A 25,824-nucleotide genomic window follows, 5' to 3' on the forward strand; every position below is an offset into this window, starting at 1 on the left:
CTCTGCCTCCCAAGTGCTGGGATTAAAGGCATGCGCCACCACCGACCGCCCGGCTTATTTTATTATTTTAATTATTTGTGTGTATCTGAATGTGAGTGCAGTACTACCCAAGGCCAGAGATATAAGCTAAGAGTTACAGGTTGCTGTGAGTGGCCTGCAAAGGGTATTGGGAAACTAACTTTGGTTCTCTGCAAGAGTAGTGTATGCTCTTAACCACTGAGCTATCGCTCCAGCCTCCTGTGGGTTTTCTTTCTCCTTTTCCTTCCCTCCTTCCCTCCTTCCCTCCTTCCTCCCTCCCTCCCTCCCTCCCCTCCCCTCCCCCCCTCCCTCCCCTTCTCCCTCCTCCTCCTTTTTTGTATTTCTTGCTGTCCTGGAATTCCCTCTGTAGACCAGGCTGGCCTCAAAACTCATAGCCATCTGTCTGCCTCTGCCTCCCAAGAACAGGGACTAAAGGCGTGTGCTGCCACACCTGACCCATGAGTTCTTTATATTGTCGTTTACTGGCACAGTCCTGGCATCCAGTAGACAGACACACACCAAGCCTGTCTCTTTTTCTCCAGAAAAGGCTGTTTTTTTTTTATTCAAGTCACTGCACATAGGAAACCAGAGGGGGATCCCCAGGCTGGGACAGATACTGGCTACCCCTCCACCACAGAACAAAGGGAGAAGGTGGTACTGTACCCTTTCCCCATCGAAGTGGTGCCCCCCCTGCAGCATACAAGGGGCAAGACCCCATCTTCGCTGGTGTGGGGTGGTTGGTAACCAGCATGCTGCACCCCAGTCCCCCTTCCCTAGAGTGTTCTTGGGCAGGAGAGCAGGCAGAACAAGAGTGCTGGCATTAAAGGCACGTACCACGGCTTTTGGTACTGGTAGCAGGAAGGAACCTGGCCTTTTTCTTTTTCTTTTCTTTTTTCTTTTTCTTTTCTTTTTTCTTTTTTTTTTTTTTAAGTTTTTCGAGACAGGGTTTCTCTGTGTAGTTTTGGTTCCTGTCCTGGATCTTCATCTGTAGACCAGGCTGACCTCGAACTCACAGAGATCCGTCTGGCTCTGCCTCCCGAGTGCTGGTATTAAAGGCATGTACCACGGCTGCCCGGCTGAAACTGGTCTTTTTTTCAAAGGGCTGTTTTGGGAAGCCAAGGCTGTTGCTTTCATTGTATCTTTCAGGTTTCCAGGTTGGCTTTGCCTAGGACTAAACATGTTTATAATGCATGAAATGAGTATAGCAAATGGTTTGGTATAGTAAAAGTCAGACTGATCCTTTCTCATGTGCACCAGCGTGAGTGGAAGTATACAGTATAAACCCTGCTGTCTTCTGTGAAGATCATGTGAATGCTGTGCTTAACTTTTTTCTTTTAATAAAAAAATACAAATATTCATGTGGCAAAAAAGTCATCTACTCCAAGTCCCAGAGGAGGCTGTGCGCATGATGGTTTTCTCATGCTGAAGGGGGAGATGGGAATAATTATGAAGGGCTAATACTAATGCTTAATTTGAAGACAAGACAATAAAATTCACTCCTCCCCCCCTTTTTTTTTTTGCCCTCAGGATCAAAAGATTTGCTGAACAGCGGACTCAGAGATCGGTAAAAATAAGCTCCTACCTGAACCTCACTGACTGGGCGCCAGGTAATTCATGCAGTCTCCTTGACTTGATCGCTGTAATTTTCTTTTACTTGAAGTGCCTGAAGGCTTTGCCTTCTGCTTTGTGGCTTCAACTTGCTTTGTGCTTAATGCGCTTCTCCTGACGATGGTTGAGCAAGTGGACTTGGGCTGAGTGAACACATAGGTGTATGTTCGTCTACAGTATACAGACAAAGATACATATGGGGACAGGAGGGAAAGCAGCCCCGCCTGCATCTCTGTGTGGATAGTGTAAGGTTTTTGGTGAAAATTGGCATCTGCATAGCACGGCGGTGCATGCTTTAGTCCTTACAAAGGCAGGCCAGCCAGGGCTACAAGGTGAGCCCTGTCTAAAAAAAAAAAACAAATTGGAATCAGCCCCAACCCATGTTTGCTGTTTATTTTCCCCAGACTCCGTTCTTAACCTTTATTATTACATCAGAACAGTGATGAAATAGAAAAGCCTGCAGACCGCTCAGAAAGTGCTGTGCTTTGCTCAGCTAAGTCAAGTTGGCATTATCCTGCCAGTTCTTGCTTAGTTAGTCCTGAGATCTGGGTCTTGGAATCCCAACCTCCTTGGATACATTTACAAACAGGCTTTATCTAGTTTGCTAGTTTTCTGTCTTTTACTTTTTTTTGTCCCACTTTCTGTTTCTAATTTTAGCCTTCTCTAGGTCAAGAGCTAGTAACTTTGAAACTAGTAGCAATTTCACATTTGCCTTTACTCATGTCCCCTTGTTGCTTCCTTATCTGCTACTTCTACCAATTTGTAGTTTTGCTACAAGATTTTCTTCTGTTCCTTTTCCTGTTTACAGAAAAAGCAGCGGTGCCTGGGGTGCCGCTCAGCGTTCCAGTCACCTGACGAGAATGCTCAAGGCTTCATGTGTTTAATAAGCCTTTAGTCTAACCCCAGGATTAGTTAGGGACCCATCTTGATTTCCTTTTGTATTGTTTATACTGTGTATTGATCCAGAGCTTGTCCTTGCTCTTGTAGGCACCTTCCTCACTTCCTCACTTTCATTCTGTCAGGTCCTTTGGCCTATTGGATGGTGCCACCTACAGTCAGGACAGGCCTTTACCATGTCCTTTGCTGCTCATGTGCCAGCTCTGGAATAGAGTTCACAGACGCACCCAGAAGTGTGCTGTGTCCATTAAAACCCTAGGCACCAGTGGCTCAGTCCAATCAAGCTTGCAGTCAAGATGAACCCTCACAATGTAGTGAATACAGAAACACATTGTAGGGCTGGAGAGATGGCTCATTGGTTAAGAGCACTGACTGTTCTTCCAGAGGACTTGGGTTCAAGTCCCAGCACCCACATGGCAGCTAACAACTGTCTCTAACATCCTCCACAGGCATACATGCAGGCGAAATACCAATGCAAATGAAATAAAAGTAAGTAAATTAATTTAAAACAAAACAAAAAACCACATTGTAGACGGAATAGTTTTTTTTTTTTTTTTTTAATTAAATTTCTCCTTCTAAAAGTTCTCCTAATGGGTTAGTGAGAAGGCTCAGCTGGTAAAGGCATCTGCGGCCAAGCCTGACAACCTGAGTTTGATCTGAGATCCATATGCTCGGAGGAGGTGTCCCCAAGTTGTCCTTTACCTACACATATATTATGTTCCCTTTCTCCATGCAAAATATCATTAAAAGTTCTGGTTGTAGTGAATCAATGTGAACAAAAATATCACTGGCCGGGCGGTGGTGGCGCACACCTTTAATCCCAGCACTCGGGAGGCAGAGCCAGGTGGATCTCTGTGAGTTCGAGACCAGCCTGGGCTACCAAGTGAGTCCCAGGAAAGGCGCAAAGCTACTCAGAGAAACCCTGTCTCAAAAAAAACCAAAAAAAAAAACCAAAAAAAAAAAAAAAAAAAAAAAAATATCACTGGCGCAGGAATGACTACTAACTAGGTTGTAACAGGTATATTTATCCTGGCCCTTTATTTTAGTTTGAAAAACATTGCTTTGATTGTATGCTATCTTACTGTTTTCAGCCTGTTTTGTTTGAGGTATATGGATCATTTCATCTTGTCAGTTGCCTGCCTAGAGAGAGTAATTCAGCATAAAGCCAGGAAGCACAGGTGGCCAGTTTTGTAGTAGAAAAGCTGTGGTCTTTCTGTAAGTTTTCAAAATGATCAATTTGTACACTTTACAGATCTCAGGTTCTTTCCAACTGTAAGTTTTTGTGGTTGACAGCTCTGGTTCTTCATGTAGAGATTCTCCCTTGCTCACTGAAGCACAAGATCGCTAGTGAGATGAGAGATTCACAGTTAAGGGTCTCACTATTTAGCCTAGGCTGCAGAAGATACCAGGGCCTCACTTTGCAGCCCAAGCTGACTTTGAATTCAATGATGCCCTTCCTACAGCCCTTCGAGCACAGCGATTGTGCATTCCCTTTTACAGGAGGTGTTTGTGGGGATAAGTCAAGTATGCTGAATGGTCATTTGTGATTTCAGCACATGCCTGTAACCCCAGCAATGGGAGGCTGAACCCAGTTTCTATTGTGAGTGCCAGCGCAGCCAGGAACCACAGACCTTAACTGCAAAAGCCAAACCTAAACACCTCCTATCCTAAACCTAAACAAATAGAGTACACAGTCTTCTGCTTGTTATTGGTGATTGCTAAAGTCTATCCTTTACCCCACTGGTGGTAGGATGAAGTTTTAGTAGGTGTGGTTAGGGTTATTACTGGGGCTCTCGGGCCTCTCCAAGTTAACAAAAATGAAAGTTTATTTTTTAGAGACAGGGTTTCTCTATGTAACCATGGCTGTCCTGGAGCTTGCTCTGTAGACCAGGCTGGCCTCAAACTCGGAGATCCTCCTGCCTCTGCCTCCCAAGTGCTGGGATTAAAGGTGTGCACAACCACCACTGAGCCCCAAGAAAGTTCTTTTCCTTTTTTTAAATATATTTTGGTCAGATCTTTCCCTCTACCCACCCCCCCATATTCTTTCTCTCTTTTAAAAAGAAAACCAGAACAAAGACAAAATCTCTCTGGTTCTAATGGTAGTTCTTGCATTAACTGGCTTGCTTATCAGGAGGGAAAGTCTGTGAGGAAGAATGAAATTTCTGATATTGTGGCTCAGGTGCCAGTAGTTGTTTTCTTGTGTTGTACTGATGAAGTACTGAACTTCACCAGTTGGAGTGAGTTTGTTTTCTCTCTGTTACAGTTCTTGCTTCTATTTCACTGTTCTGTAAGATTAAATGGGAGTAATAAATAGTATGTATTTATTACAGGTATCTGCACCATGTCAGATGAACAATCATGTTCACAATCATGTGTTTTAAGCTTTTTTAAAAGATTTATTATGTATACACTGTTCTGCCTGCATGTACACCTGCAGACCAGAAGAGGGCACCAGGTGGTTGCTGGGAATTGAACTCAGGACATCTGGAAGGGCAGCCAGTGCTCTTAGCCTCTGAGCCATCTTCCCAGCCCACGTGTTTTAAAATTTAAGACACTAAATTGAGCATTATTGTGTATGTTGTGTGCTCTGATTTATCTAATGTGTATTGGTGTTTGCCTGCTTGCATGTCTGTTCACCATGTGCATGCAGTTCCTGCAGAGGCCAGAAGAGGGCGTCAGAAGTCCTGGAGTTACAGACCGTTGTGAGCTGCCATGTCGGTGTAGGGAATTGAATCCTGGTTCTCTCTGCAAGACCAGCCAGTGCTGGCTGTTTAGCCAGCTCCTTGTTTAGCATAACAACAACAACAACAACAACAACAACAACAATAAAATAATGGTTCTAATATACTTACCTTTTAAATTTAATGATGGCTTATAAGATTAAATTGTATTTTTTCATAATTAATTTTTCTCAATCTCTCTCTCTTTGGCTTCATTAGGATTTATATTCAGATCTGAGGTTGGTAAAGCTCTACCTGCTGCTGATGTAGCGGCATATTTTGTGCTCAGCCCTGCAGTTCTGAGGATCAAGCTTTACTGAACAAGCACTCGACTGCTGAGCTATACCTCCAGACTTTACCTCATTTTTTTTTTCTTCTTTCAACAGAAGGTGTCATGGTTCATATTGAAAATTCAGCCTAGTTATATAGCTCGGATGACCTTGAACTTTTGATCATCCTCCCTCAAGTGTTGGGGTTATAGGTGTGTGTCATTACACATAGCTCACTTTAGTTTTTCAAAACCTTTAAAACCAGTTTTTACACTCAAGCTTATAACTACAATTTAAAACTTGCACTGTAATTTTTGGTGAATCTTCCTTCTATTTAAGGCCAGTCAAGTGGTTTTGTTATAAATGGAAAAGCCACAGCTATTTTACTTGGAATGATGTGACTTTTTTTCCCTCTCTCTTTTAAAACCTTTAAAAAAATTTTTTAAATTTCTTTTTTGAGAATGTCATACATGCATGCAATATTTTTGATTATGTATCTCCTCAACAACTCTAACTTCCCCTTAGAGCCCCCAATGTGCCCCCTTACAACTCCCTTGTCTTTTTAGTTTATTTCACTATTATTATTATTATTATTATTATTACTACTATTATTATTATTAGTAGTAGTAGTAGTATTAGACAGGGTCTGTCTCACATTTTAGTATAGCATGTAACTCACTATATAGCCCAGGCTGGCATGAAATTTTGGTTTTTTTAAGACAGGGTCTCTCTGAGTCGTTCCTGGCTGTACTGGAAATAGACCTTAGACAGGCTGGCCTTGAACTCACAGATATCTGCCTGCCTCTGGATTAAAGGTGTGTGTCAAGCTTGACTGGAATTCTTGACTATCCTGCCTGAGTCTGTGTGCTGGGGTTGTTTGCGTGAGCTACCATATTCAGTAGTTCTCAAAGATAGTCTTTCGTGAGACGTAGACTACTGATATTGATGTATATATTTGGAATGTAGTATGAAGTTGTTAAAGCAAGAGTATTGATACATTTGTTATTTTAAGTTTCAGTATTTTGAATATAATGTTGACATTGGGCCCAGATGTTGGCTCAGTGGGGGAAGACCCTAGCTCCATGAGCCTGACAACCTGAGTGTCATTTTCATAACCCCCAGGAAAAGCCAGGAGCAACGGCCTACATCTGTAATTCACTCAGCACTCCTGAGGTGAGGTGGAAGGTGGAGACCAGGAGAAGCCCCCTGAGGCTCCGGGTCCAGCTAGATGCACAAGTAGAGAGGAGACACTACTGCCTTACTGAACAAAGTGGGTGCTGTGGAGTGCTGGGGCACCTGCTGTGGCATGTGTTCCAAGCCCTTAGCCACAAAATCCATTTACTCATAGCATCTTTATTAACAGCTATCTGTAAGCTTTTTGAGATGCAATTTTGGCTATGATGCCCTGGCTAGTCTGGTACTTGCTCTGTAGTTCATACTGGCCTCTAGAACTGGGAGCAGTCCTCCTGCCTGGGTTTCCCAAGTGCTGGGAGTACAAGTAAGTGTACACTGCCATTGCTGACTGAGCACAGATCACACACTGTATAAGATGCTTTAAAAAGAAAATTCCTGTCAAGAGTTGTTTGATTATTGAAGTCAGATCAGCAGCTGAGGTAGTTTCCTTTAAGTATGATACTCTTGGAATGTATAATGAATACTTTAGAATTCATGTGCGTATATACACACACACACACACATACATTTTTGATAGAGTCTTTCTATAATAGCTCATATTGTCCTCAAACTCAGTGTTTTTATCTCTGTATTCAAGTGTGGCACCACTCTTGGCATGCACAATAAAAGACTTACTTATTTTATGATTATGAATGTTTTGCCCACATGTGTATATATGCACCACACGTGCGTCTGTTGGATCCTCTAGAACTGGGCTTACAGATGGCTGTGAGCCACCATGTGGGTGCTGGGAAATGAACCCAGGTCCTTGGCAAGAGCAGTAAGTGCTTTCAACCACTGAACATCTCTTTAGTTGTTAATTCCCGAATTCATCTTTAGTTAATAACAGTCACCGTTTCTTTTTGTAGAACTGGATCACATTTTTGTTTTTGCTCATGAAAGAGAGTTTCATTCAACATGGACAAATACACAAAAAAATTGGATCAAGGACAGGGTTGTAGCTCAGATGGTAGAATGCTTGCCTTCATGTATGCATGGGACTCCGAGTTCAACACACACGCATGCACGCACATGCACAATAAACAGAGAACAAAACAAGCCTTCAGGTTGGTGATAATGTACCTCTTATAGTACCTAATTTTGAAAATTAGGAAATATATTTGGTCTAAATACCAGCCTAACAATTTGAAGAGAGAACTAATGCAAACAGTCTACTTTATACCAGTGTTCTAAGTAATTGTAGCTTGTAAGGCCACACTTGTACTTATTTTCTTAGGATTCTTTGTTTCTAAGTCTATTTTCAAAAGAACGATAGATAGTCAGGGTGTGGTCAAACACTCTGTTAATCCCACACTCGGGTAGTAAAGGCATGTAGATCTCTGTGAGGCTAACCTGGTCTACATAGCAAGCTCTAGGACATGCAGTGGTACACAGACCCAGTCTCAAAAGAAAACACAAAGGTACAGTGCTATTTAGAAGCTGATGCTGGAAACCTACACTTCTGACTTGGGTAGAATTTGCTGTGTGTAACCGGTGCTGCAGCCGGTAGATTCCACATTGTCTTTGTGAGGTAGTGTGCATCAGACAGGGCCGCATGGCAGCTGACATTGATCGGGGAACAAGAGTCTTATGCGTTTGCACATTTTCAAACAACTTTTAAAGCTTTTCATATGCACACATGCTTAACACATGTTTCTAAGCTTTAAATAAAATGCATTACTTATTAATCTGAGAAACTAAAAGTTCTTGGTGGGTTTTGTATATTAAACACATTGTGAATACACAAGCATCTGAAGATGAATGGTGCAGGATGTTTGATTCATTTCTGTGACATTTCTGATTATTTGGTCCAGTTTTAGACATTAGTCAAAATGCAGCATCTTCACCTAGTGGTCTTGCAGTGTCACCGTGTGCCAGCCCTTCTTTAATGTCCGTACATACCCTGGAATGTGACCAGAATGTAGAAGAAAGAGGGAATTAGAGGAGTGAATCCCTGCAGGTCAGCTGTGGAAAGGTGTTCTGACAGATGGCATGAGTAGAATTGAAATAACTTCTCATTTTGTTGCTTAGCTTAGCTTTTTAAAATCTGATTGTGATGATAGCTGAAAGGGGTTTTAGAATGAAGCACGGAGTCAGTCCATAGTGTGTTGGCAGACTTGTTACGGAAAGGAGCCCTCTGGTTGGCACAGGCCTCAAGTACCCGGACCCGTCAGATTCTAGTCCCACTGTGTGCGGATGGCACTGGCTTGCTGCAGGAGCATGCTCTGACTCAGAAGATGGTCCCACACAGATGCAATTCTCCTGCCGCATTTGTAGACACGGCTCTGCAGGCTTCGCTTCTTAGGTCATGGAAGGAAGGTAAAGATGAATTATTTATGTGTATGAGTTTTTATTTGGGTTTTGACAAGTTGTTTTATGACAACATGTAAGAATCCTGAGTCTCTTGGCATCAATAAGGAAACCATCTTTCTATGGATGCTGTATAGTGAAAGAGACTGTCATTTGCCAATTAGGTTCAATTGCCAATATCTTTACTCAGATTCCCCCACCTCACCCCCCAGGGTTTCTCTGTAGTTTTGGTGCCTGCCCTGGATCTCGATCCCATAGACCAGGCTGGCCTCGAACTCACAGAGATCTGCCTGGCTCTGCCTCCCAAGTGCTGGGATTAAAGGCGTGGGCCACCACCGCCCAGCTTTACTCAAATTTTTAAAATTTTTTAGTCAGGGTCTCTCTGTATAACCATGGCTGTCCTGGACTCACTCTGTAGACCAGGCTGGCTTTGAACTCAGAGTTCCACCTGCCTACACATATACATAAATGGTGACTGGCAAGCCATTTGTAACTACAGTCCCTCCTTAGGCACTGCATGCGTACAGTACACAGACATATGTAGACTAAACAACCATACACATTAACAAAAAAGAAGAAGAATCGACTATGAACATTAACATGGTTGTTTTGTTTTGTTTGTAGAAAGGATCTCACTTAGTGGCACTTGCTAGACTTTGCTTGCCTCTACCTCCTGGATACTAGGATTAAAATCATGTGCCAATATTGTGGCTTCAAAGATCTGTTTTTTATTTTTTGTTTTTTGAGACAGGGTTTCTTTAACAGTTCTTGCTGTTCTAGAACTCGCTGTGTAGACCAGGATGGCCTCTCAGAGATCCAACTGCCTCTGCCTCTGCCTCTTAAGTGCTGGGGTTGAAGGCGTGTGTCACCACCGCCTGCTTGTTTCTTAAAACAACACTAATAGGTGACAGTGTTGTTGGTGAGGTAATATGCAAGAGCCTGCATCTGCTAAACAATGAGTTAATTTTTGCTTTTGGAAATAGGATTTTTAATCACTTGAACCTTGTGAAAATGGTGGGTTTCCATTGATAGAAAATGCAGTTGAGCCTCTGGTGGTGGTGCATGCCTTTAATCCCAGCACTCAGGGGCTAGCCTAGATGGTAGAGTGAGTTCCAGGACAGCCAGGGCTACACAGAGAAACCTTGTCTCAAGAAGAAAAGGCAGCTGAAATTCAGAGATGTAATTTTGGTAGATCCTGTTGGTGTTGGAGTCAACCCTGAGATGGATCTGAAGCTCTCTTTCTTCTCTGCTTTAGTTTGCCTGAGTCAGTGTGTGTGCTCTGCTCAGTGTGGGAATCTGCCCTGTTAGACTTTGGCTTCAGACAGTACTCCATGCTAACCAGATCTATTTTGAGTTTGATTATGTGGTACTCAGATAATGGGTGATGTGATTGTCTTTTCTTACTCTTTGTAATTATGAAGATTTATAATTATTTTCATATTCTCTGCTTCTGTGTGTGAGCATGTATGTGTTTGGTCTTCCCTGGATATCAATTCTTCTCATTAATTCTGGGTATTTATTTCTAACTTGATTAGAAGATTTTATTATATGGGTATTGAATGTTTTATATTCTTGAATTTCTTGGCCATCTTAATTCAGTTTTAAAATACTGTTTGAAATTGTCACCTACAATCTCCATATTGGTGGGGAACAACAGTTCTGGAGGTGGGGCTCAAGTCAACAGGCTTGGTAGCAGGTGCTTTTACCCATTTCTGCCATCTTACCGCCACTGCGGCCCCTCCCTCCACTTTGAGTTGTTCTGTCCAGTGAGCCCCAGGTGTCTATTTGTCTATCTGACCCCCACTGTGTGTGTGTGTGTGTGTGTGTGTGTGTGTGTGTGTGTGTGTGTCTGTCTGTCTGTCTGTCTGTCCCATTTCTCCCTCTTCCCACATGGGGGAATTACAAATGCACATTACTGCCCCTGGCTTTCATGTGGATTGGGTATTGAATTCAGGCAAGCATTTTACTGGCTGAGCCATCTGCTCAGCATTGATATACTTAAAAAAAAAAAAGATTTACTAAATTTTGCTTTGTGGATGTTTTGCTTGCACATGAGGTCAGAAGAGGGTGTCAGATCCCCTGGAACTGGAGTTGTGAGCTGCCATGTGGGTTTTAGGAATTAAACCCAGGTCCTCTGGCAGAGCAGCCAGTGCTTTTAACAACTGAGCCATCTCTCCAGCCCCTGAAATACTTTTTAATTGAAACAGTGACTGACATGACAATCTATGGGTTTTCAGAAAGTGAGTTAGTTAAGCATAGCTCTTTAGGGACAAAATCTGATGGTATTAATTGTCAATGATAAAATTTGAGCTTTCACCTGAAACCATAATGTTGATGAACTTGACCATGAGTACCTTTCATTACAGAATGACTTTTCTGATGATTTGTGATAGGAATTTAGATTTTAAAAGGCCGTATAATGAAATTACACATTTACATTCTTTTAGAAAGTAAATATATTTGAAATGTCAGCTTCACCTAGTGCTTGGCACTGCAAAATCATACATGAAAAACATGCATTTCACCGCAGTATGGAAGGTCCTTGAATGGGATTCAGGTCTGATTGTCAACTGCAGGAAACCAGAACATGCCATCTGGAAAATGTGTCTCTTGAACAAACATAGCAGAAGCTCTGTAAACAGGTATTCCCTTTTTCTAAGGGAAATCCACACATGTGATGTGCAAGTGAGCTGTTGGTGTGTGCACAGTAGTACTTAGCTCTTTCTGCCTTTGGATCACACCAGTCACTGATTTACAGCAAGACTTAATATAGCACCTAATATAAATTATGATTCTGTACTTGGTTTTTTGTTGGTCTCTGACAATAGAATTAGCTTTCATACTTGTTTTGTTGAGACAAGGTTTGCTGTGTTGCCGAGGCTGGACTCAAAGTCCCTTGGTAGGCAAGATCACCTTTCAGATTCCCCTGTTTTCAAGTACTGGGATTACAGTGCACACCTGGCAAGGTGTTTCATTTTAAAAATTTTATTAGCCAGGCGGTGGTGGCACACGCCTTTAAAATCCCAGCACTGGGAGACAGAGCCAGGCGATCTCTGTGAGTTTGTGTCCAGCCTGGTCTACAGAGTGAGATCCAGGACAGGCACCAAAACTACACAGAGAAACCCTGTCTGGAAAAACAAAAAAGAAAAAACAAAAAGTTTTATTAAAGTTTAGTGTGCATGTGTGGACCATGGGGAGTTGGGTCCCCCCCCCTTTTTTTTTTTGTTTCTCACTCAGTTTCTCTGTGCAGCCCTGGCTGTCCTGGATCTCTCTCTGTAGACCAGACTGCTCTGGGACTCAGAGATCCGCCCGCCTCTGCCTCCTGAGAGCTGGGATCAAAGCGTACACCCCCACTGCCTAGTTGGTTATCTCTTCTTTCGTGTATAAAATGTAGGCAGTGAGGCTCACTGCCAGTGATTTCCCTGCATCGCTGTGTCACCAACCTCTGTGTTTTAATAAACATGATTGTGGAAGGTGTGACTTTCCTAGTGTTCACTGGGGGCTTTTACAGAAGACCGAAGCAGATCTTTTTAGTGAAGTGATAAACTCAGGATTCAGCTCTCAAACTAGATCGTAGCAAAGCCTTGGCATCTCCTTTTTGTATTGTGGAAGTTCCTGGAGAGGTCCAATCCTTGGGGCCTATTTGATGCCATCCTGAAGCCGTGGTGTTTGCAACGGGATACCTGAGTGAAGAAAAATGACTGCACATTAGAAAGGAGGAATTTCTAATGATTCAGCTGCTCTCCTTTCCACAAACACTGCTTTTGAAGATTAGGAAGCTTATCAGAATCTGCATAGCTGGGAGGATGGAGTACGAGGACTGGAGTTGCAGAAGGACTTGGGTGGTAGTGACAATATTGAAAATAGTTGTCTGCCGCTGGCCTGGAGCGCATTCTGCTGCCGCCTCCCAAGTAGTTGCGTGTGCTGCCAGGCCTAGCTGTTGCTGCAGCCTGCAAAGTCTGGAGCAGGAGACCAGAGGAACAACCAGAAACAGAGGGTATTATAGAATGTTTGCAAGAAAGTATGAAAACACGCTGGCAAGTTCTTAATTGTAGCACTTGTGGAACTGAGGCAGGAGGATGACTTTGAGGCCAGCCTAGGGTGTATATAGGGAGATTTTTTGTCTGAAAGCCAAAGGTATGTAAAGTACATCCAGGTAAAGGTTTATGACGTGTGGGTTGAGAGTAGCTCCAGTAGAGGTGTTGGGGGTTTGGTTAGAAGAGTAGATGTGCTGAAGACAGAAGGAATGATAGGACATGCACCAGAGGCCACCTTTCTCACCCCCATAGCAGCGCTGGGGAGCAGGAAGAAATACTACGTTTTTTTTTTTTTTGAGAGTAAGAGGTTGAAATGGAGCTGAAGTCAATTATAAAGGCCAGATTTTGATCTGTAGGCTGGAAGGTTCTGATAATTAAATCGGAGGAGTCAAGGTAATTTTTTCTTTCAAGATGTGCTGGGTTAAATGCCAAGTGTGATGGCACACACCTTTAATCCCAGCACTAGGGAGGCAGAGAGGCAGGAGAACCTCCAAGTTGGAGGCCAGCCTGGTCTATGTAGGGAGTTCCACGACAGTCAGAGCTACAATAGTGAGACCCTGGCTCGAAACAAATAAGCCAACAACGGCAGACCAGGTGGATCAAAACAAAAAGCAAACAAGAGTTTAGGTGGGTTGGTGTATTATGGCTGGCTAACTTAGGTTATGATGGTCATCTGGTTTCCTCTCCTGGTGGGCTGAGCGGTCTAGCACTGGTGTTGCCACACTCAGCCTTGAGATGTTGTGTGCACGCTAGCTAGCTTTGGAGCTAGGGTGGAACTGAAGTAAAACATGGATTCTGTTAGGTGTTTGTATGTTGTCCCCTAAACAAAAGGTTATCAGTAATGAAGATAGATTTTTTTCTTTTCTTTTTTTTTTTTTTTGAGACAGGGTTTCTCTGTGTGGTCCTGGCTGTCTTGGAACTTGTTCTATAGACCAGGCTGGCCTCTAACTCAGAGTGCTGGGCTTAAAGGCATGTGGCTAGAAAAAAAAAACATTATTATTATTTTTTTTGGGGGGGTAGGGGCTCCCCCCCCAGCTGAGGACCAAACCCAGGGCTTGCTCTACCACTGAGCTAAATCCCCAACCCCGAAAAAGACTTTTAATTATATATTATTTAGATTAGTTGGTGGTGTCAAGCCACTAAATTGAGTAGGTGTATCAATTTGCGACTTGTGTTTTAGGCAAAACCTTTATGTATGAATGCCTCTTGATGTCTTGTAAATTCTTCTGAAGTCGTCCTCCCCATTAGAATGAGCAGCCCCAGCTTTTGCTTAGTGCTTTAAGCAGTTCTCAGCAAATCAATTAAAACCCACAGCTTTTGTTTCAACATTTTCTTAAGTTTCTGTGGTTCTCAAGAGACACTGCAAAGACCCTCATAATTAGTGTACTTAATCATACCTTGTATAGCCCTGGCACACAAGCCTGATGGAGAAGTTGAGTCACAGCTGAGATTGCCAGGTCTTGGCCCAGTGTTTAAACATAGCACACCCAGAATAGACACTTGAGGCTGTTTTAGAGAGCTTTTGCTTTTCTCACCTCAGATTTCCTTACTGTGTTAGCCACTCTGAACATCTCAATGTGGAAGTAAGGGTAATATTAGGCCGGAGTATGGTTTATCTGGTGTCTTGGGGAGTAGTGGGTAGGGGTGAGGCATAATAGCTGTGGAGGTAACCCCTTACTCCCAGGCACTTACCTCATGCCCCTAAACTGAAGTGTTTATGATCGTAGTAGTAAGCTGAGCAGCTCTGTTGACTGGTTGGAGGTGGTGTGATTTACGCATACATGGTTTTGTTTGTGATCGTGGGGGATAAAATGGGGTGAAGGGGATAAGAAACATTTGATGACTTTTGTTGGTTATAGAGTCAGTTATAGGTCTTCCCTGCAGGATCTAGTGGTGATGCTAGTGGCAAGCTATTTAGCCATTTCCTCTCTGTAAAACAATTGATTGTATGCATGGGCCGGGGAGATGTCATGAATATATGTGAGAAGTTCAATTCCATCCTGCTCTGTCATCCCTTCTCCGCCTCTGACACAGGAAAGTGCTAGCTTAGCTTAGCATTTTGGCCAAAGGTTTTGCTTAGGCCCCCAAATAACTTGATGTTTTATTAACATTCGTGTGACTGTACGTGCACACGTGCCTCAGTGCACGAATGGAGTGCAGAAGACACCGTCAGGTTGCTAGGGACAGAGGCATGAGCCTATGTATGCCCTCTGAGCCCTCACCCTGCTCCTGTTGGTCAAGGAGTGCTTCTGGGCCCTTGTTCTTCTAGCTAATTTACAAGCCCTTTCTCTTGTCTGAACCCTGAGATAACAAAAAAGGAAGTTGGTTAATGTTAAGCCACACACCAAAACTGTAATGTTAGCACTTGTGTTTGGCATGATTCCACTGATGTTCATTTCCTCCTGTGTACTTGGTGGATGCATGCGCTGCAGCGGGTGCCAAGTTTGGCTGCAACCTCTAAAAAGTAGGCTGTGTTTGCATCCGTTTTTGTAGTCTCTTTCAGATTCTTTTTTGTTTTGTTTTGTTTTGTTTTGTTTTTCAAGACAGGGATTCTGTGTGTAACAGTTCTGGCTATCCTGGAACTCAAACTCATTGGGATCGACATGCCTCTGCCTCCTGAATGCTGGGATAAAAGGTGTGGGTCACCACTGCCTGGTTCAGTTTCTTGTTTAGTTTGAATTTTGACACAGACATAGATTGGATTTTGACAGCACAGGAAGGCGTTCTAAGTTGCTTTTCTGCTATCTGTGGCATTTATGAACTCTCTCCATTATGTGCTATGCACCAGTTTGTATTTCTTAGCAAGGTTGGACCTAGTGTGCTGAATACAGATTAAACCTCGTCTTCCAGTTGAAGTACTGCTTTTCACTGGCAGTTCTCCATGCAGGTGTGTAGCTTCAGCCCATGGTTAACCCAGGGCAAGAAAACACTACACAGAATATGGGTTAAGTTAAATGAAAACAAGTATGTTAATGCTCAGTGTATAGTTTGCTGCTCAATCTAAAAATGCTCTTTGGACGAAGTACCTGAGAAGCCAGGTCTGTAATGCAGCTAGATTTGCTGTAGTTCCGTCTTTGACAGAACCAGACTTTCCGCTGTTTCCCACTGGTGTTTGCCCATCAACATGATGCTGTAGTCTGAGATTCCTGATTAAACCATGTGAGGATTCAGAGGTGTATGACTGTGGGTGTGAGGGCTCGTGCTTGTAGTCTCAGAGTGAGGTAGAGGCAGGAGGACCAGGCGTTCAGGACCAGCAGGAACTACATAGTGGGTTCCAGGCCAGTCTACGACGAGGCCCTGTCTCAAAACAAATATGACCTACATATTTTAAGTTTGACCGTTTGTGTGTGTGGTGGGGGGTGGGGGTGGGGTTAATTAGCCTTTCTGGTAGTATTGTGCCACCTAGTGGATGTATGTCCTGCAGACTGGCTGGCTGAAATGCTAGACGAATTTTAACATTAAAGACTAGTGATTGTCCTGTTCAAGCAAGAGTTTATTACACATGAAAGCTTAATAAATGAGACTTAATAGAACCTTACATTAGAAGCTCAAAAAGAAATACCCCGTGTTTAATCTTCTTAGTGCTTGAAATTTAACCAAGATATATTATTTTTCCCACCACTCAGTATGTAAATAATGGTTGCTGTATGGCTTATGGCAACTCTTGTCATGTAAGAGTTTGTCTGGATTTATACCCATGCTTTAAGTAGAATGTATGGGAGTTTTACTGTAATGTTTATATAGCCTAGGCTTATTTGGACTTAGAAGAAGAATATTAATTGATAAATATTAGAGAAATAATCCACTGGACAGAAATTCTACCTAGAAAGAGAGCCTGTGGATTGGAGGATGGGTCAGTGGTTAGGAGCGTTGACTGCTTGGTCAGAAGACCCAGGTTCTGTTCCCAGCACACCCATATGGTAGATCATAACTGCCTCTTAGCTCCACCTCCAGAAGATTGACACCCTCTTTTGGCCTCAGTGGGCACTGCATACACATGGTGCATGTGTATGTACACAGGCAAAGCACTCATACACAGAAAATAAAAATAAATATTTTAAAAAAATTCTGTGTAGCCTAGTCTGGGCTCAGTACTTGAAGAGTTTTTGGTTTTTTGAGACAGGGTTTCTCTGTGTAGATGTGGCTGTCTTGGAATTCACTCTGTAGACCAGGCTCACAGAGACTCACCTGCTTCTGCCTCCTGCGTGCTGGGACTAAAGGCATGTGACAACCACCACCCAGTTTGAAGAGTTCTTACCAAACCACAGGATAAGCTTTTATCTATGTTCTGCTTGGATATAAATAAAATTTAGAATTTTGTCAAGATTGGCATCTTGATAGTCTCTTATTAAATACAGTTTATTTTGTGATATCTATGTTGACAGAGGGTCTTACTCTGTGGTCCAGACTGACTTCAGGTGTCTTAGTTTAGGTTTCTTAACTATCACACCAGGCTTGACCCGAACCCTTAATCTTCCTGTCCCAGCCTTCTGAGTGCTGGGCTTCCAGGTTTTCACGCCATGCCCAGCATGATTACAATGCAGCTGAGCTCTGAGCTTGTGTGAGCATATTCATCCATAACAAGTACACCGAGAAAGGACTTTGGGACCACAGAGTGCAGCCATTCTTTCACATGACACCTTCATAGAAAATGCATGCTTTAGTGCTTATCTCTTTATGTCTTCTTTCTTAGTTGCTGGTCTGTGTTCAAGATGAGTGGACTAGGTGAAAGCTCCTTGGATCCACTGACCACTGAGTCTCGAAAACGCAAATTGCCTTGTGATGCTCCAGGACAGGGGTAGGTGATTTGTCTCCATTTTCCAGATGGAGGAACTGGGGTTGAATTTTTTTTTTCTCAAGGCCAGTGGCTAATCAGAGGTGGCACTGAACAAAGCTGCAGGAATTTCTACTATGCATGCTTTTGTACTGCCTCCTTTTTTGATTCTTCGAGACAGGGTTTCTCTGTGTAGCTTTGGAGCCTGTCCTGGAACTCTTTGTAGCCCAGGCTGGCCTTGAACTCACAGAGATCCGCCTGCCTCTGCCTTCCGAGTGCTGGGATTAAAGGTGTGTGCCACCAATGCCCAGCATACTGCCTCATCTTGACGGTTCTTGGTGGCTGAGTTGAGTTTGTTTCCACATAGAGCTAATGGTGTTATATGGGCAGATTCTGCTTGAAGCTTTCTTGAGAGGTGTGAGTTGTGGCTTTTCTCCTTTCCAGTCTTGCCTACAGTGGTGAAAAGTGGAGACGGGAGCAGGAGAGCAAATACATAGAAGAATTGGCTGAGCTGATATCTGCAAATCTTAGCGATATTGACACTTTCAATGTCAAACCAGATAAATGTGCGATTTTAAAGGAAACAGTGAGACAGATACGTCAAATAAAAGAACAAGGTAATAGTCACCCCCACCACCCCCCATGTTGGGTCAGGGGATTGAGTAGGGCCTCACTTGTGTTAAGTCCCAGGCGTTGACCAGCTTTGCTTTTTAGGAAACAATTAACAGGGAATTGGTAGATGGCCAGTGGTCCTCACCATGTCAGATGCTGGTGGGAGGAGAGCTGGGGCTGAAAGACAAGCACTTGATCAGAAAGGGAAACCGGAAGCTTAATAGTTTTATGTTGTGGTATTCTCTTATCAGGCGGTATGTGTTCGGCATGTGTATGCTACCTATCCGTGTGTGTGTGTGTGTGTGTGTGTGTGTGTGTGTGTGTGTGTAGGTAGGTGCTGCTCACCACAATGCTTCCTTCTGTGTCTTCAGGAAAAACTATTTCCAGTGATGATGATGTTCAGAAAGCTGATGTGTCTTCTACAGGACAGGGGGTCATTGATAAGGATTCTTTAGGACCACTTTTACTACAGGTAGGTGTGAAAATTGTAGCTGTCCAAAGCATGTTGTGCTTGGTTGTTTCACCATGTGACATACATACATATATGTGTATATATATGTGGTTGCTATAGAGGGTGTTGGAGATAACAAAATAGCTTTTTATTCTTATAGCAATATAAGCAATAATAACAAAATACCCTTGATGATACTATATAGTTCTGAAAATAACACACACACACACACACACACACACACACACACGCTCCTGAGGAAGAGTAGCTTACAGGTCACCAGCATCCAGAGGTTCTACTTGGTGTATTTTAGTTCAGACCCTTTTGTGGATTTTCCCATGATGCTTGCACAGAACACTATAGTTTTACTTTTTCTTTTTCGTATTTGAGATTGAACCAAGGGTCTCACATGCTAGGTGACCACAGCAGGCAAGCAAGCATATTACCATCAAGGGACACCCTCAGCCCTCAGCTCTGTATTCTTGAAGAATTTTATTCATGGTGCTGGGGAGGGAGCCCAGGGCCTCATGCATGCTAGGCAAGTGCTCTATGATGGAGCTGCACCCAGCTTGTGAGGCAATTTCAAACATTAAACATGTGCATGTTTTTAAAGTAATTGCCTTGAGAAGAGCTGATTAACCATGGCGCAGTGCTACTTCAGGCCGGCGAGCGCTTCAGCAAGTTTACTTGACAACTGGTCTTTCTTTCAGTGAGTCATTTCAACTACTTCTGTGTTCATTCATTTTAAGTTCTTTACACGCTTGTTTCAGGAACAGCATGGTAATTCCTTTAGTTTAACTGGGGAGCACTGAGGGTCTCAAAACACCTAGACTTTTTTTTTTTTTTTTTTGGACAGGATATAATGTTAGCCCAGGCTGTCTTTGAATTTGCTTTGATAGCCTAGGGTGACCTCAACTCCTTTCTGTACCTTCTTCCTTTACTTCCTGAATGTTGGGGTTAAAGGTATGCTCTGTCATGTCCTGCTCTCCCCCCCCCCTTTTTTTTTTCCAAAGACAGGGTTTCTCTGTGTAGTTTTGGTGCTTGTCCTGGATCTCGCTCTGTAGACTAGGCTGGCCTTGAACTCAGAGATCCGCCTGGTTCTGCCTCCCGAGTGCTGGGATCAAAGGCATGCGCCACCACCGCCTGGCTTCGTTCTCTTTTAAAATTCTTTTTAAATAATCATACCAATGTTAATAGAAGCGATAGTTTGTAGTTAACTTTAATTATTAGGCTAGCATCGTTTTTTCCCCCTTCAAGTTCTATTTACAAAGAAGGTCGTAGTCTTGGTCTGCTAAGGCTGCAGTGACATGATAATCCAGAGTGTCTCTCAGACAACAGGAGCTTATTTCTTCAGTTTTAAGAATCAGGGTGTTGGCAAGGTTGGCTTCTCCTGAGTCCTCCTTGGCTTGTTACCGTGCCTTAAAATGGACTTTTCTCTGAGTATGCATCCCTGGTGTCCTGTTATCTGTCTTGAGAAGACACCAGTTAGGTTGAGTTGGGTGGTCTTTAATACTTACTGACTTATCCTTAAAGACTCAGTGTAACCCTGACCCTTGCAAAAAGAGGGGAAGGGCTTTAATGTTTTGGGGGCACAGGGATACAATTTTCATAGTAGTCTGTATTTACACATCCCACTGCAGGCACTGGATGGTTTTCTGTTTGTGGTGAATCGAGATGGCAACATTGTATTTGTGTCAGAAAATGTCACACAGTATCTGCAGTACAAGCAGGAAGACCTGGTTAACACAAGTGTCTACAGCATCTTACATGAGCAGGACCGGAAGGACTTCCTTAAACACTTGCCCAAATCCACAGGTGGGCTCTTTGTTTTGTATTTTGTTTGAGAGAGAGAGACAGGGTCTCACTGTGTGTTCCAGGCTAGCCTTGAACTAATGATCTTCCTGTTTTCCTCTCATGTGCTGTATTATAGATGTGTGCTGCCATATCTGGCTACAGGTATTGCATAGAAATATGTTTTCGAAATACGTTTAATTTTTTTCTTACTTATTTCTTAAGAAATTGAATATGCTTTTTAGGAAGCTAGGAGCTGAGACTTGAAGTGATTGCCAGCAGCATTTTCAGTATGGCCTCAGCAGACTCAGTTTTTCCTGGGGCCCAAATGTCCATTGGGGCTTCTGGTGAGGCTGAGCTTACTCAGATATCTTTATTGTTGCTCTGAAATGTCAGTATGTAGGTGACAGCACTTGGGAGTTTGTGTGGTGATAAAACATAGCTGGATTCTGTCCTCTGTTGTCTACATAGGGTCTCTTGTTTCAGCCTTCTTAGAAGCTGGGCCAGCAGCATGCCCTACACACTGGGTTTATAGCTTAGAGCCTTGGTTTTTGTTTTTGTTTTGTTTTTTTCCTTTTCTATTTATTTACTTTATATTTTATTTTGGTTTTTCGAGACAGGGTTTCTCTATGTAACAATCCTGGCTCTGAGATCCACCTGCCTCTGCCTCCTAAGTACTGGGATTAAAGGAGTGTGCCACCACCACCCAGTCTTAAAGATTTAAAACAAACAAACAAACAAAAAAAAACCCCAAAGAACTTAATGTGTATGTGTCTATGTGAATGTATGCCATGTGTGACTGCAGTGTGGCTGGACTCCAATAGAGGGAACTGGAGTTAATGGTTCTTGGGAGCTGCCTGATATGGGTGCTGGGAACCAGACTCTGGTCCTCAGGAAGAACAACAACTATTCTTAACCAGTGAGCCATCCCTCTAGTCCCTAGCTTGAATTTTTAAAAAATTTGTGTGTCTGATGAGTGTTTTGACTGTGCACATATATGTGCATTATATGCGTAGAAGAGGGCATCAGATCCCTTGGATTTGGAGTTATGGGTGACTGTGTGCCACCATGTAGTGCTGGAAACTAAACCCAGGTCCTCTGCAAAGAAGAACAGATGCTCTTAACTGCTAAGCCATCTCTCCAGCCTCAGCCTCAGCTTGGATTCTTGATAATTTTGACTGAGTTTTACCTGGCTTGTAAGAAATAATTTCAATTTGTTTTCAAATTTTAATTTTTTTCCCCCAAAAAGTTAATGGAGTTTCTTGGACTAACGAGACCCAGAGACAAAAAAGCCATACATTTAATTGTCGTATGTTGATGAAAACACATGATATTTTGGAAGACATGAATGCCAGTCCTGAAACTCGCCAGAGATATGAAACAATGCAGTGCTTCGCCCTGTCCCAGCCCCGAGCTATGCTGGAAGAAGGGGAAGGTAGGAGTCAAGGACCACTGTGTCTGTCCCAACTCTTCTTACTGATGGCGTGTCCTCGCTCTCCTGTTGAACGTGTGAAAGTGAGTGTAATTCGACCCTTTGCTCCTTGTAGACTTGCAGTGCTGTATGATCTGTGTGGCACGCCGAGTGACTACGGGGGAAAGGGCATTCCCATCGAGTCCTGAGAGCTTTATCACCAGGCATGACCTTTCAGGTAAATCAGCCTTGTGTGCCTTCCCTTGGAAACTGTTCTGAAACTATTCCTGTAGGTTCCATAGCGGGACATGCACACTGCAATCAGCTTCCTGCTGTGCTTTAAGGATGGAAGGCAGAGTTGAGATTCAACTCCTTTATCTTACTCTCAAGTGCTAGCCAGAGCTAAGCAGCAGTAGGTACTTGTGGGCAGGTTGATATCTGTTGGTTTTATCTTTAATAGGAAAGGTTGTCAATATAGATACAAACTCACTTAGATCTTCCATGAGGCCTGGCTTTGAAGATACCATCCGAAGATGTATCCAGAAATTCTTCAGTATGAATGATGGGCAGTCATGGTCCCAGAAGCGCCACTATCAAGAAGGTAAAGGCATTTGGAGTTGATCTTGGTGCTGGTGTTTGATGCTGTAAAGCACTCACTGTGTGGACAGCACTTGTCCTGATATCTGGTGGTTGTGGGAGAGGGAATGGTTTCTGAGCATAGCTGATTTATACTGTATACAAACATGTCCACGTGGCTTATTAAACTTGGTAATTGAAGCACCATTCTCTCCTGTCTGTCTCTGTATGCTTTGGTCTGGTCTCAGATGCCAGTAACGATATGCTTTTCCCCAATAGCTTATATTCATGGCCATGCAGAGACCCCAGTGTATCGCTTCTCATTGGCGGATGGAACTATTGTGAGTGCACAGACGAAAAGCAAACTCTTGCGAAATTCTGTAACGAATGATCGTCACGGCTTCGTCTCGACCCACTTTCTTCAGAGGTGATGACACTAAGTGCACCTACGTCCTCAGGATGCTTTGCTGTTGATACGCAAAGGGAGAAAAGTCAGGAAAGTTGTTGGATTTGGTGAAGTTTATTTAGATTCTCAGATGTTTTCTTTAAGGTTGTATTTTTTTTTTTTTTAAATCTGTGATTCCTAGCACTTGTGGGTGGAGGCGGGAAGAGAAGTTTAAGGAAAGCTTTGGCTGCATAGTGAAATCAAAGCTACCCTTGGCTGCATGAGACCCACTTCAAAACAAACAAAACAACAAGAAGAACCCCAAACAACCCCCAGACTCAGGCCTGGTGGTATAGACTTGTAATCCTAGCTTCATGGGAGGCCGAAGGAGGCAACAGGATCTCAAGTTCTGACTGAGTTAATGAATGCTTTCAAGGCCAACCTGGGTAACTTAGTGAGATCCTGTCTCAAAATAATAAGTGGATTTTGGGGAAAAAAACAAACAAACAGGACAAGTAGGGGCTAGAGAGATGGCTCAGTTATTAAGACCACTTATTCTTACAGAGGATCAGATTCTTAGCACCCATATGGTGGCTCACAACTATGTGTAACTCTAGTTCCGGGGGACTAATGCCTTCTGACCTCCACAAGCCCCAGGCATGCATATGGTGAAATTGCACATATGCACACAAAATACCAGTACACATAAAATTAAATAAACCTAAAAACTACAAAAGCACGGCGAAGTATTGCTGGCTTGCCATGGTGATGAGCACCAAATTGGTATTGGAGTGACACCTAGTGTGTGCTCCTGGGCAGTTCTCTCCCTCTATCTTCCTTCCCTTTGTTCCTTTCCTTGCATTGCTGCAAGTTTTCAAGTAAAAACCTATGTGTGTCTTTGCAGAGAACAGAATGGGTATAGACCGAACCCAAATTCTGTAGGACAAGGCATCCGACCTCCTGCAGCAGGGTGTGGCGTGAACATGTCTCCCAATCAGAGTGTCCAAACACTGGGCAGCAGGACCTACAGTGTGGCGGACCCCAGCAACTCGGGGCAGATGGGTGGAGCTAGGTATGGGCCTTCCAGTAGCAGCATAGCCTCACTGACCCCAGGACCAAGCCTGCAGTCACCGTCTTCCTACCAGAATAGCAGCTATGGGCTCAACATGAGCAGCCCCCCGCACGGCAGTCCTGGTCTTGGCCCCAGCCAACAAAACATCATGATTTCTCCTCGGAATCGCGGGAGCCCAAAGATGGCCTCACACCAGTTTTCTCCTGTTGCAGGTATCCACAGCAGCATTTTCTTTTGCTTGGGCTTTCTTCCCATTCCACTGTTGTTCTTTGTACTAGGAGCTTTGAAGTTGTTTTCTTAGCATGTCTGACTATCTCTCTCCTGGTCTTTCTCCACATGCAGGTGTGCACTCTCCCATGGGATCTGCTGGCACTGCAGGGAGTCACAGCTTTTCCAGCAGCTCCCTCAGTGCCTTGCAAGCCATCAGCGAGGGTGTGGGCACTTCTCTCTTATCCACTCTGTCTTCCCCAGGCCCCAAACTGGACAACTCTCCCAACATGACTGTAAATCAGCCAAGTAAAGTGAGCAGGCAGGACTCTAAGAGTCCCCTAGGCTTGTACTGTGAACAGAATGCAGTGGAGAGTTCAGTGTGTCAGTCAAACAGCAGAGAGCACCCCGGTGACAAAGAGAGCAAGGAGAGCAGTGGGGAGGGGCCGGAGACTCAGAGGGGTCCCCTGGAAAGCAAAGGCCACAAGAAACTGCTGCAGCTGCTCACCTGCTCCTCTGATGACCGAGGCCGTTCCTCCTTGACCAACTCCCCCCTGGATTCAAATTGCAAAGACGCTTCCATTAGTGTCACCAGCCCCTCTGGAGTGTCCTCCTCCTCCTCAGGAGCAGTGTCCTCCACCTCCAACGTGCATGGCTCTCTGCTGCAAGAGAAGCATCGGATTTTGCACAAGCTGCTGCAGAATGGCAACTCACCAGCGGAAGTCGCCAAGATCACGGCAGAAGCCACTGGAAAAGACACTAGCAGTTCTGCTTCCTGTGGAGAAGGGAGTGTGAGGCAGGAGCAGCTGAGTCCCAAGAAGAAGGAGAATAATGCCCTTCTCAGATACCTGCTGGACAGGGACGACCCTAGCGACGCTCTTGCCAAAGAGCTGCAGCCCCAAGCAGACGGCGGTGGCGGTGGCGACAGTAGGCTGAGTCAGTGCAGCAGCCCCACCAATCCCAGCTCCAGCCAAGACAAAGACTCCAAAGTTAAGACGGAGACGAGGGAGGAGGTGAGGGCTCTGCTCAGCTCTGTGTCTTGTTTCTTTTCCGTGTTATAGACAGAATGTGGCAACACCAGCTACTGTTAGTTTTAAATTTAAGGACAACCTTAAGCCTACATTTATTATAGGTTGTCAGGTAGCATTTATTATATAACTTTCATTTATTATAGGGAGGGTGTGAGTGTGAGGGAGAGAGGATGTGTGTGTGAGAGAAGGAGGGGAGAGTGAAAGGGAGGGTGTGAGTATCTGTGAGGGAGAGGGTTTGAGTGTCTGTGACTATAAGACTGTGAGTGAGTCTGTGAGCGTGAGGATGAGAGTATGAGTGTGTGTCTGAGTGAATGTGTGAGTGTGCATGCATATGTGTGCATGAGGGTTGGTGCAGCGTGCACAGCATGCCTGTGGCAGTCAGAGGAGTCTTTAGAAGGAATCTGTTCTTTGTCTTCCAGTGTGGGCCTGGGGACTGAACTCAGGGTGTCAGGTGTGCAGACCAGCTCCTTCACCTGCTGAGC

At 43.9% G+C, this 25,824-nt stretch overlaps 1 protein-coding gene across 5 annotated transcripts in view; it reads left to right on the top strand.

Moving 5' to 3' along the window:
- Ncoa3 (nuclear receptor coactivator 3) overlaps positions 1-25,824 on the top strand; it is a 92,942-nt gene that overhangs the window by 46,816 nt on the left and 20,302 nt on the right. For all 5 annotated transcript variants that reach the window (XM_028868533.2, XM_028868534.2, XM_028868535.2 and 2 more), the window contains exons 2-12: positions 1,546-1,625; positions 17,726-17,830; positions 18,251-18,423; positions 18,790-18,890; positions 20,510-20,684; positions 21,910-22,095; positions 22,208-22,309; positions 22,532-22,672; positions 22,927-23,074; positions 23,937-24,316; positions 24,447-25,324. In XM_028868533.2, coding sequence (XP_028724366.1) covers positions 17,745-17,830; positions 18,251-18,423; positions 18,790-18,890; positions 20,510-20,684; positions 21,910-22,095; positions 22,208-22,309; positions 22,532-22,672; positions 22,927-23,074; positions 23,937-24,316; positions 24,447-25,324 — 2,370 coding nt within the window. In that variant the 5' untranslated portion in view covers positions 1,546-1,625; positions 17,726-17,744. The remainder of the gene's footprint in view (positions 1-1,545; positions 1,626-17,725; positions 17,831-18,250; positions 18,424-18,789; positions 18,891-20,509; positions 20,685-21,909; positions 22,096-22,207; positions 22,310-22,531; positions 22,673-22,926; positions 23,075-23,936; positions 24,317-24,446; positions 25,325-25,824) is intronic.

This window comes from Peromyscus leucopus, chromosome 4 (genome assembly GCF_004664715.2).
Source record: "Peromyscus leucopus breed LL Stock chromosome 4, UCI_PerLeu_2.1, whole genome shotgun sequence".
Taxonomy (NCBI): domain Eukaryota; kingdom Metazoa; phylum Chordata; class Mammalia; order Rodentia; family Cricetidae; genus Peromyscus; species Peromyscus leucopus.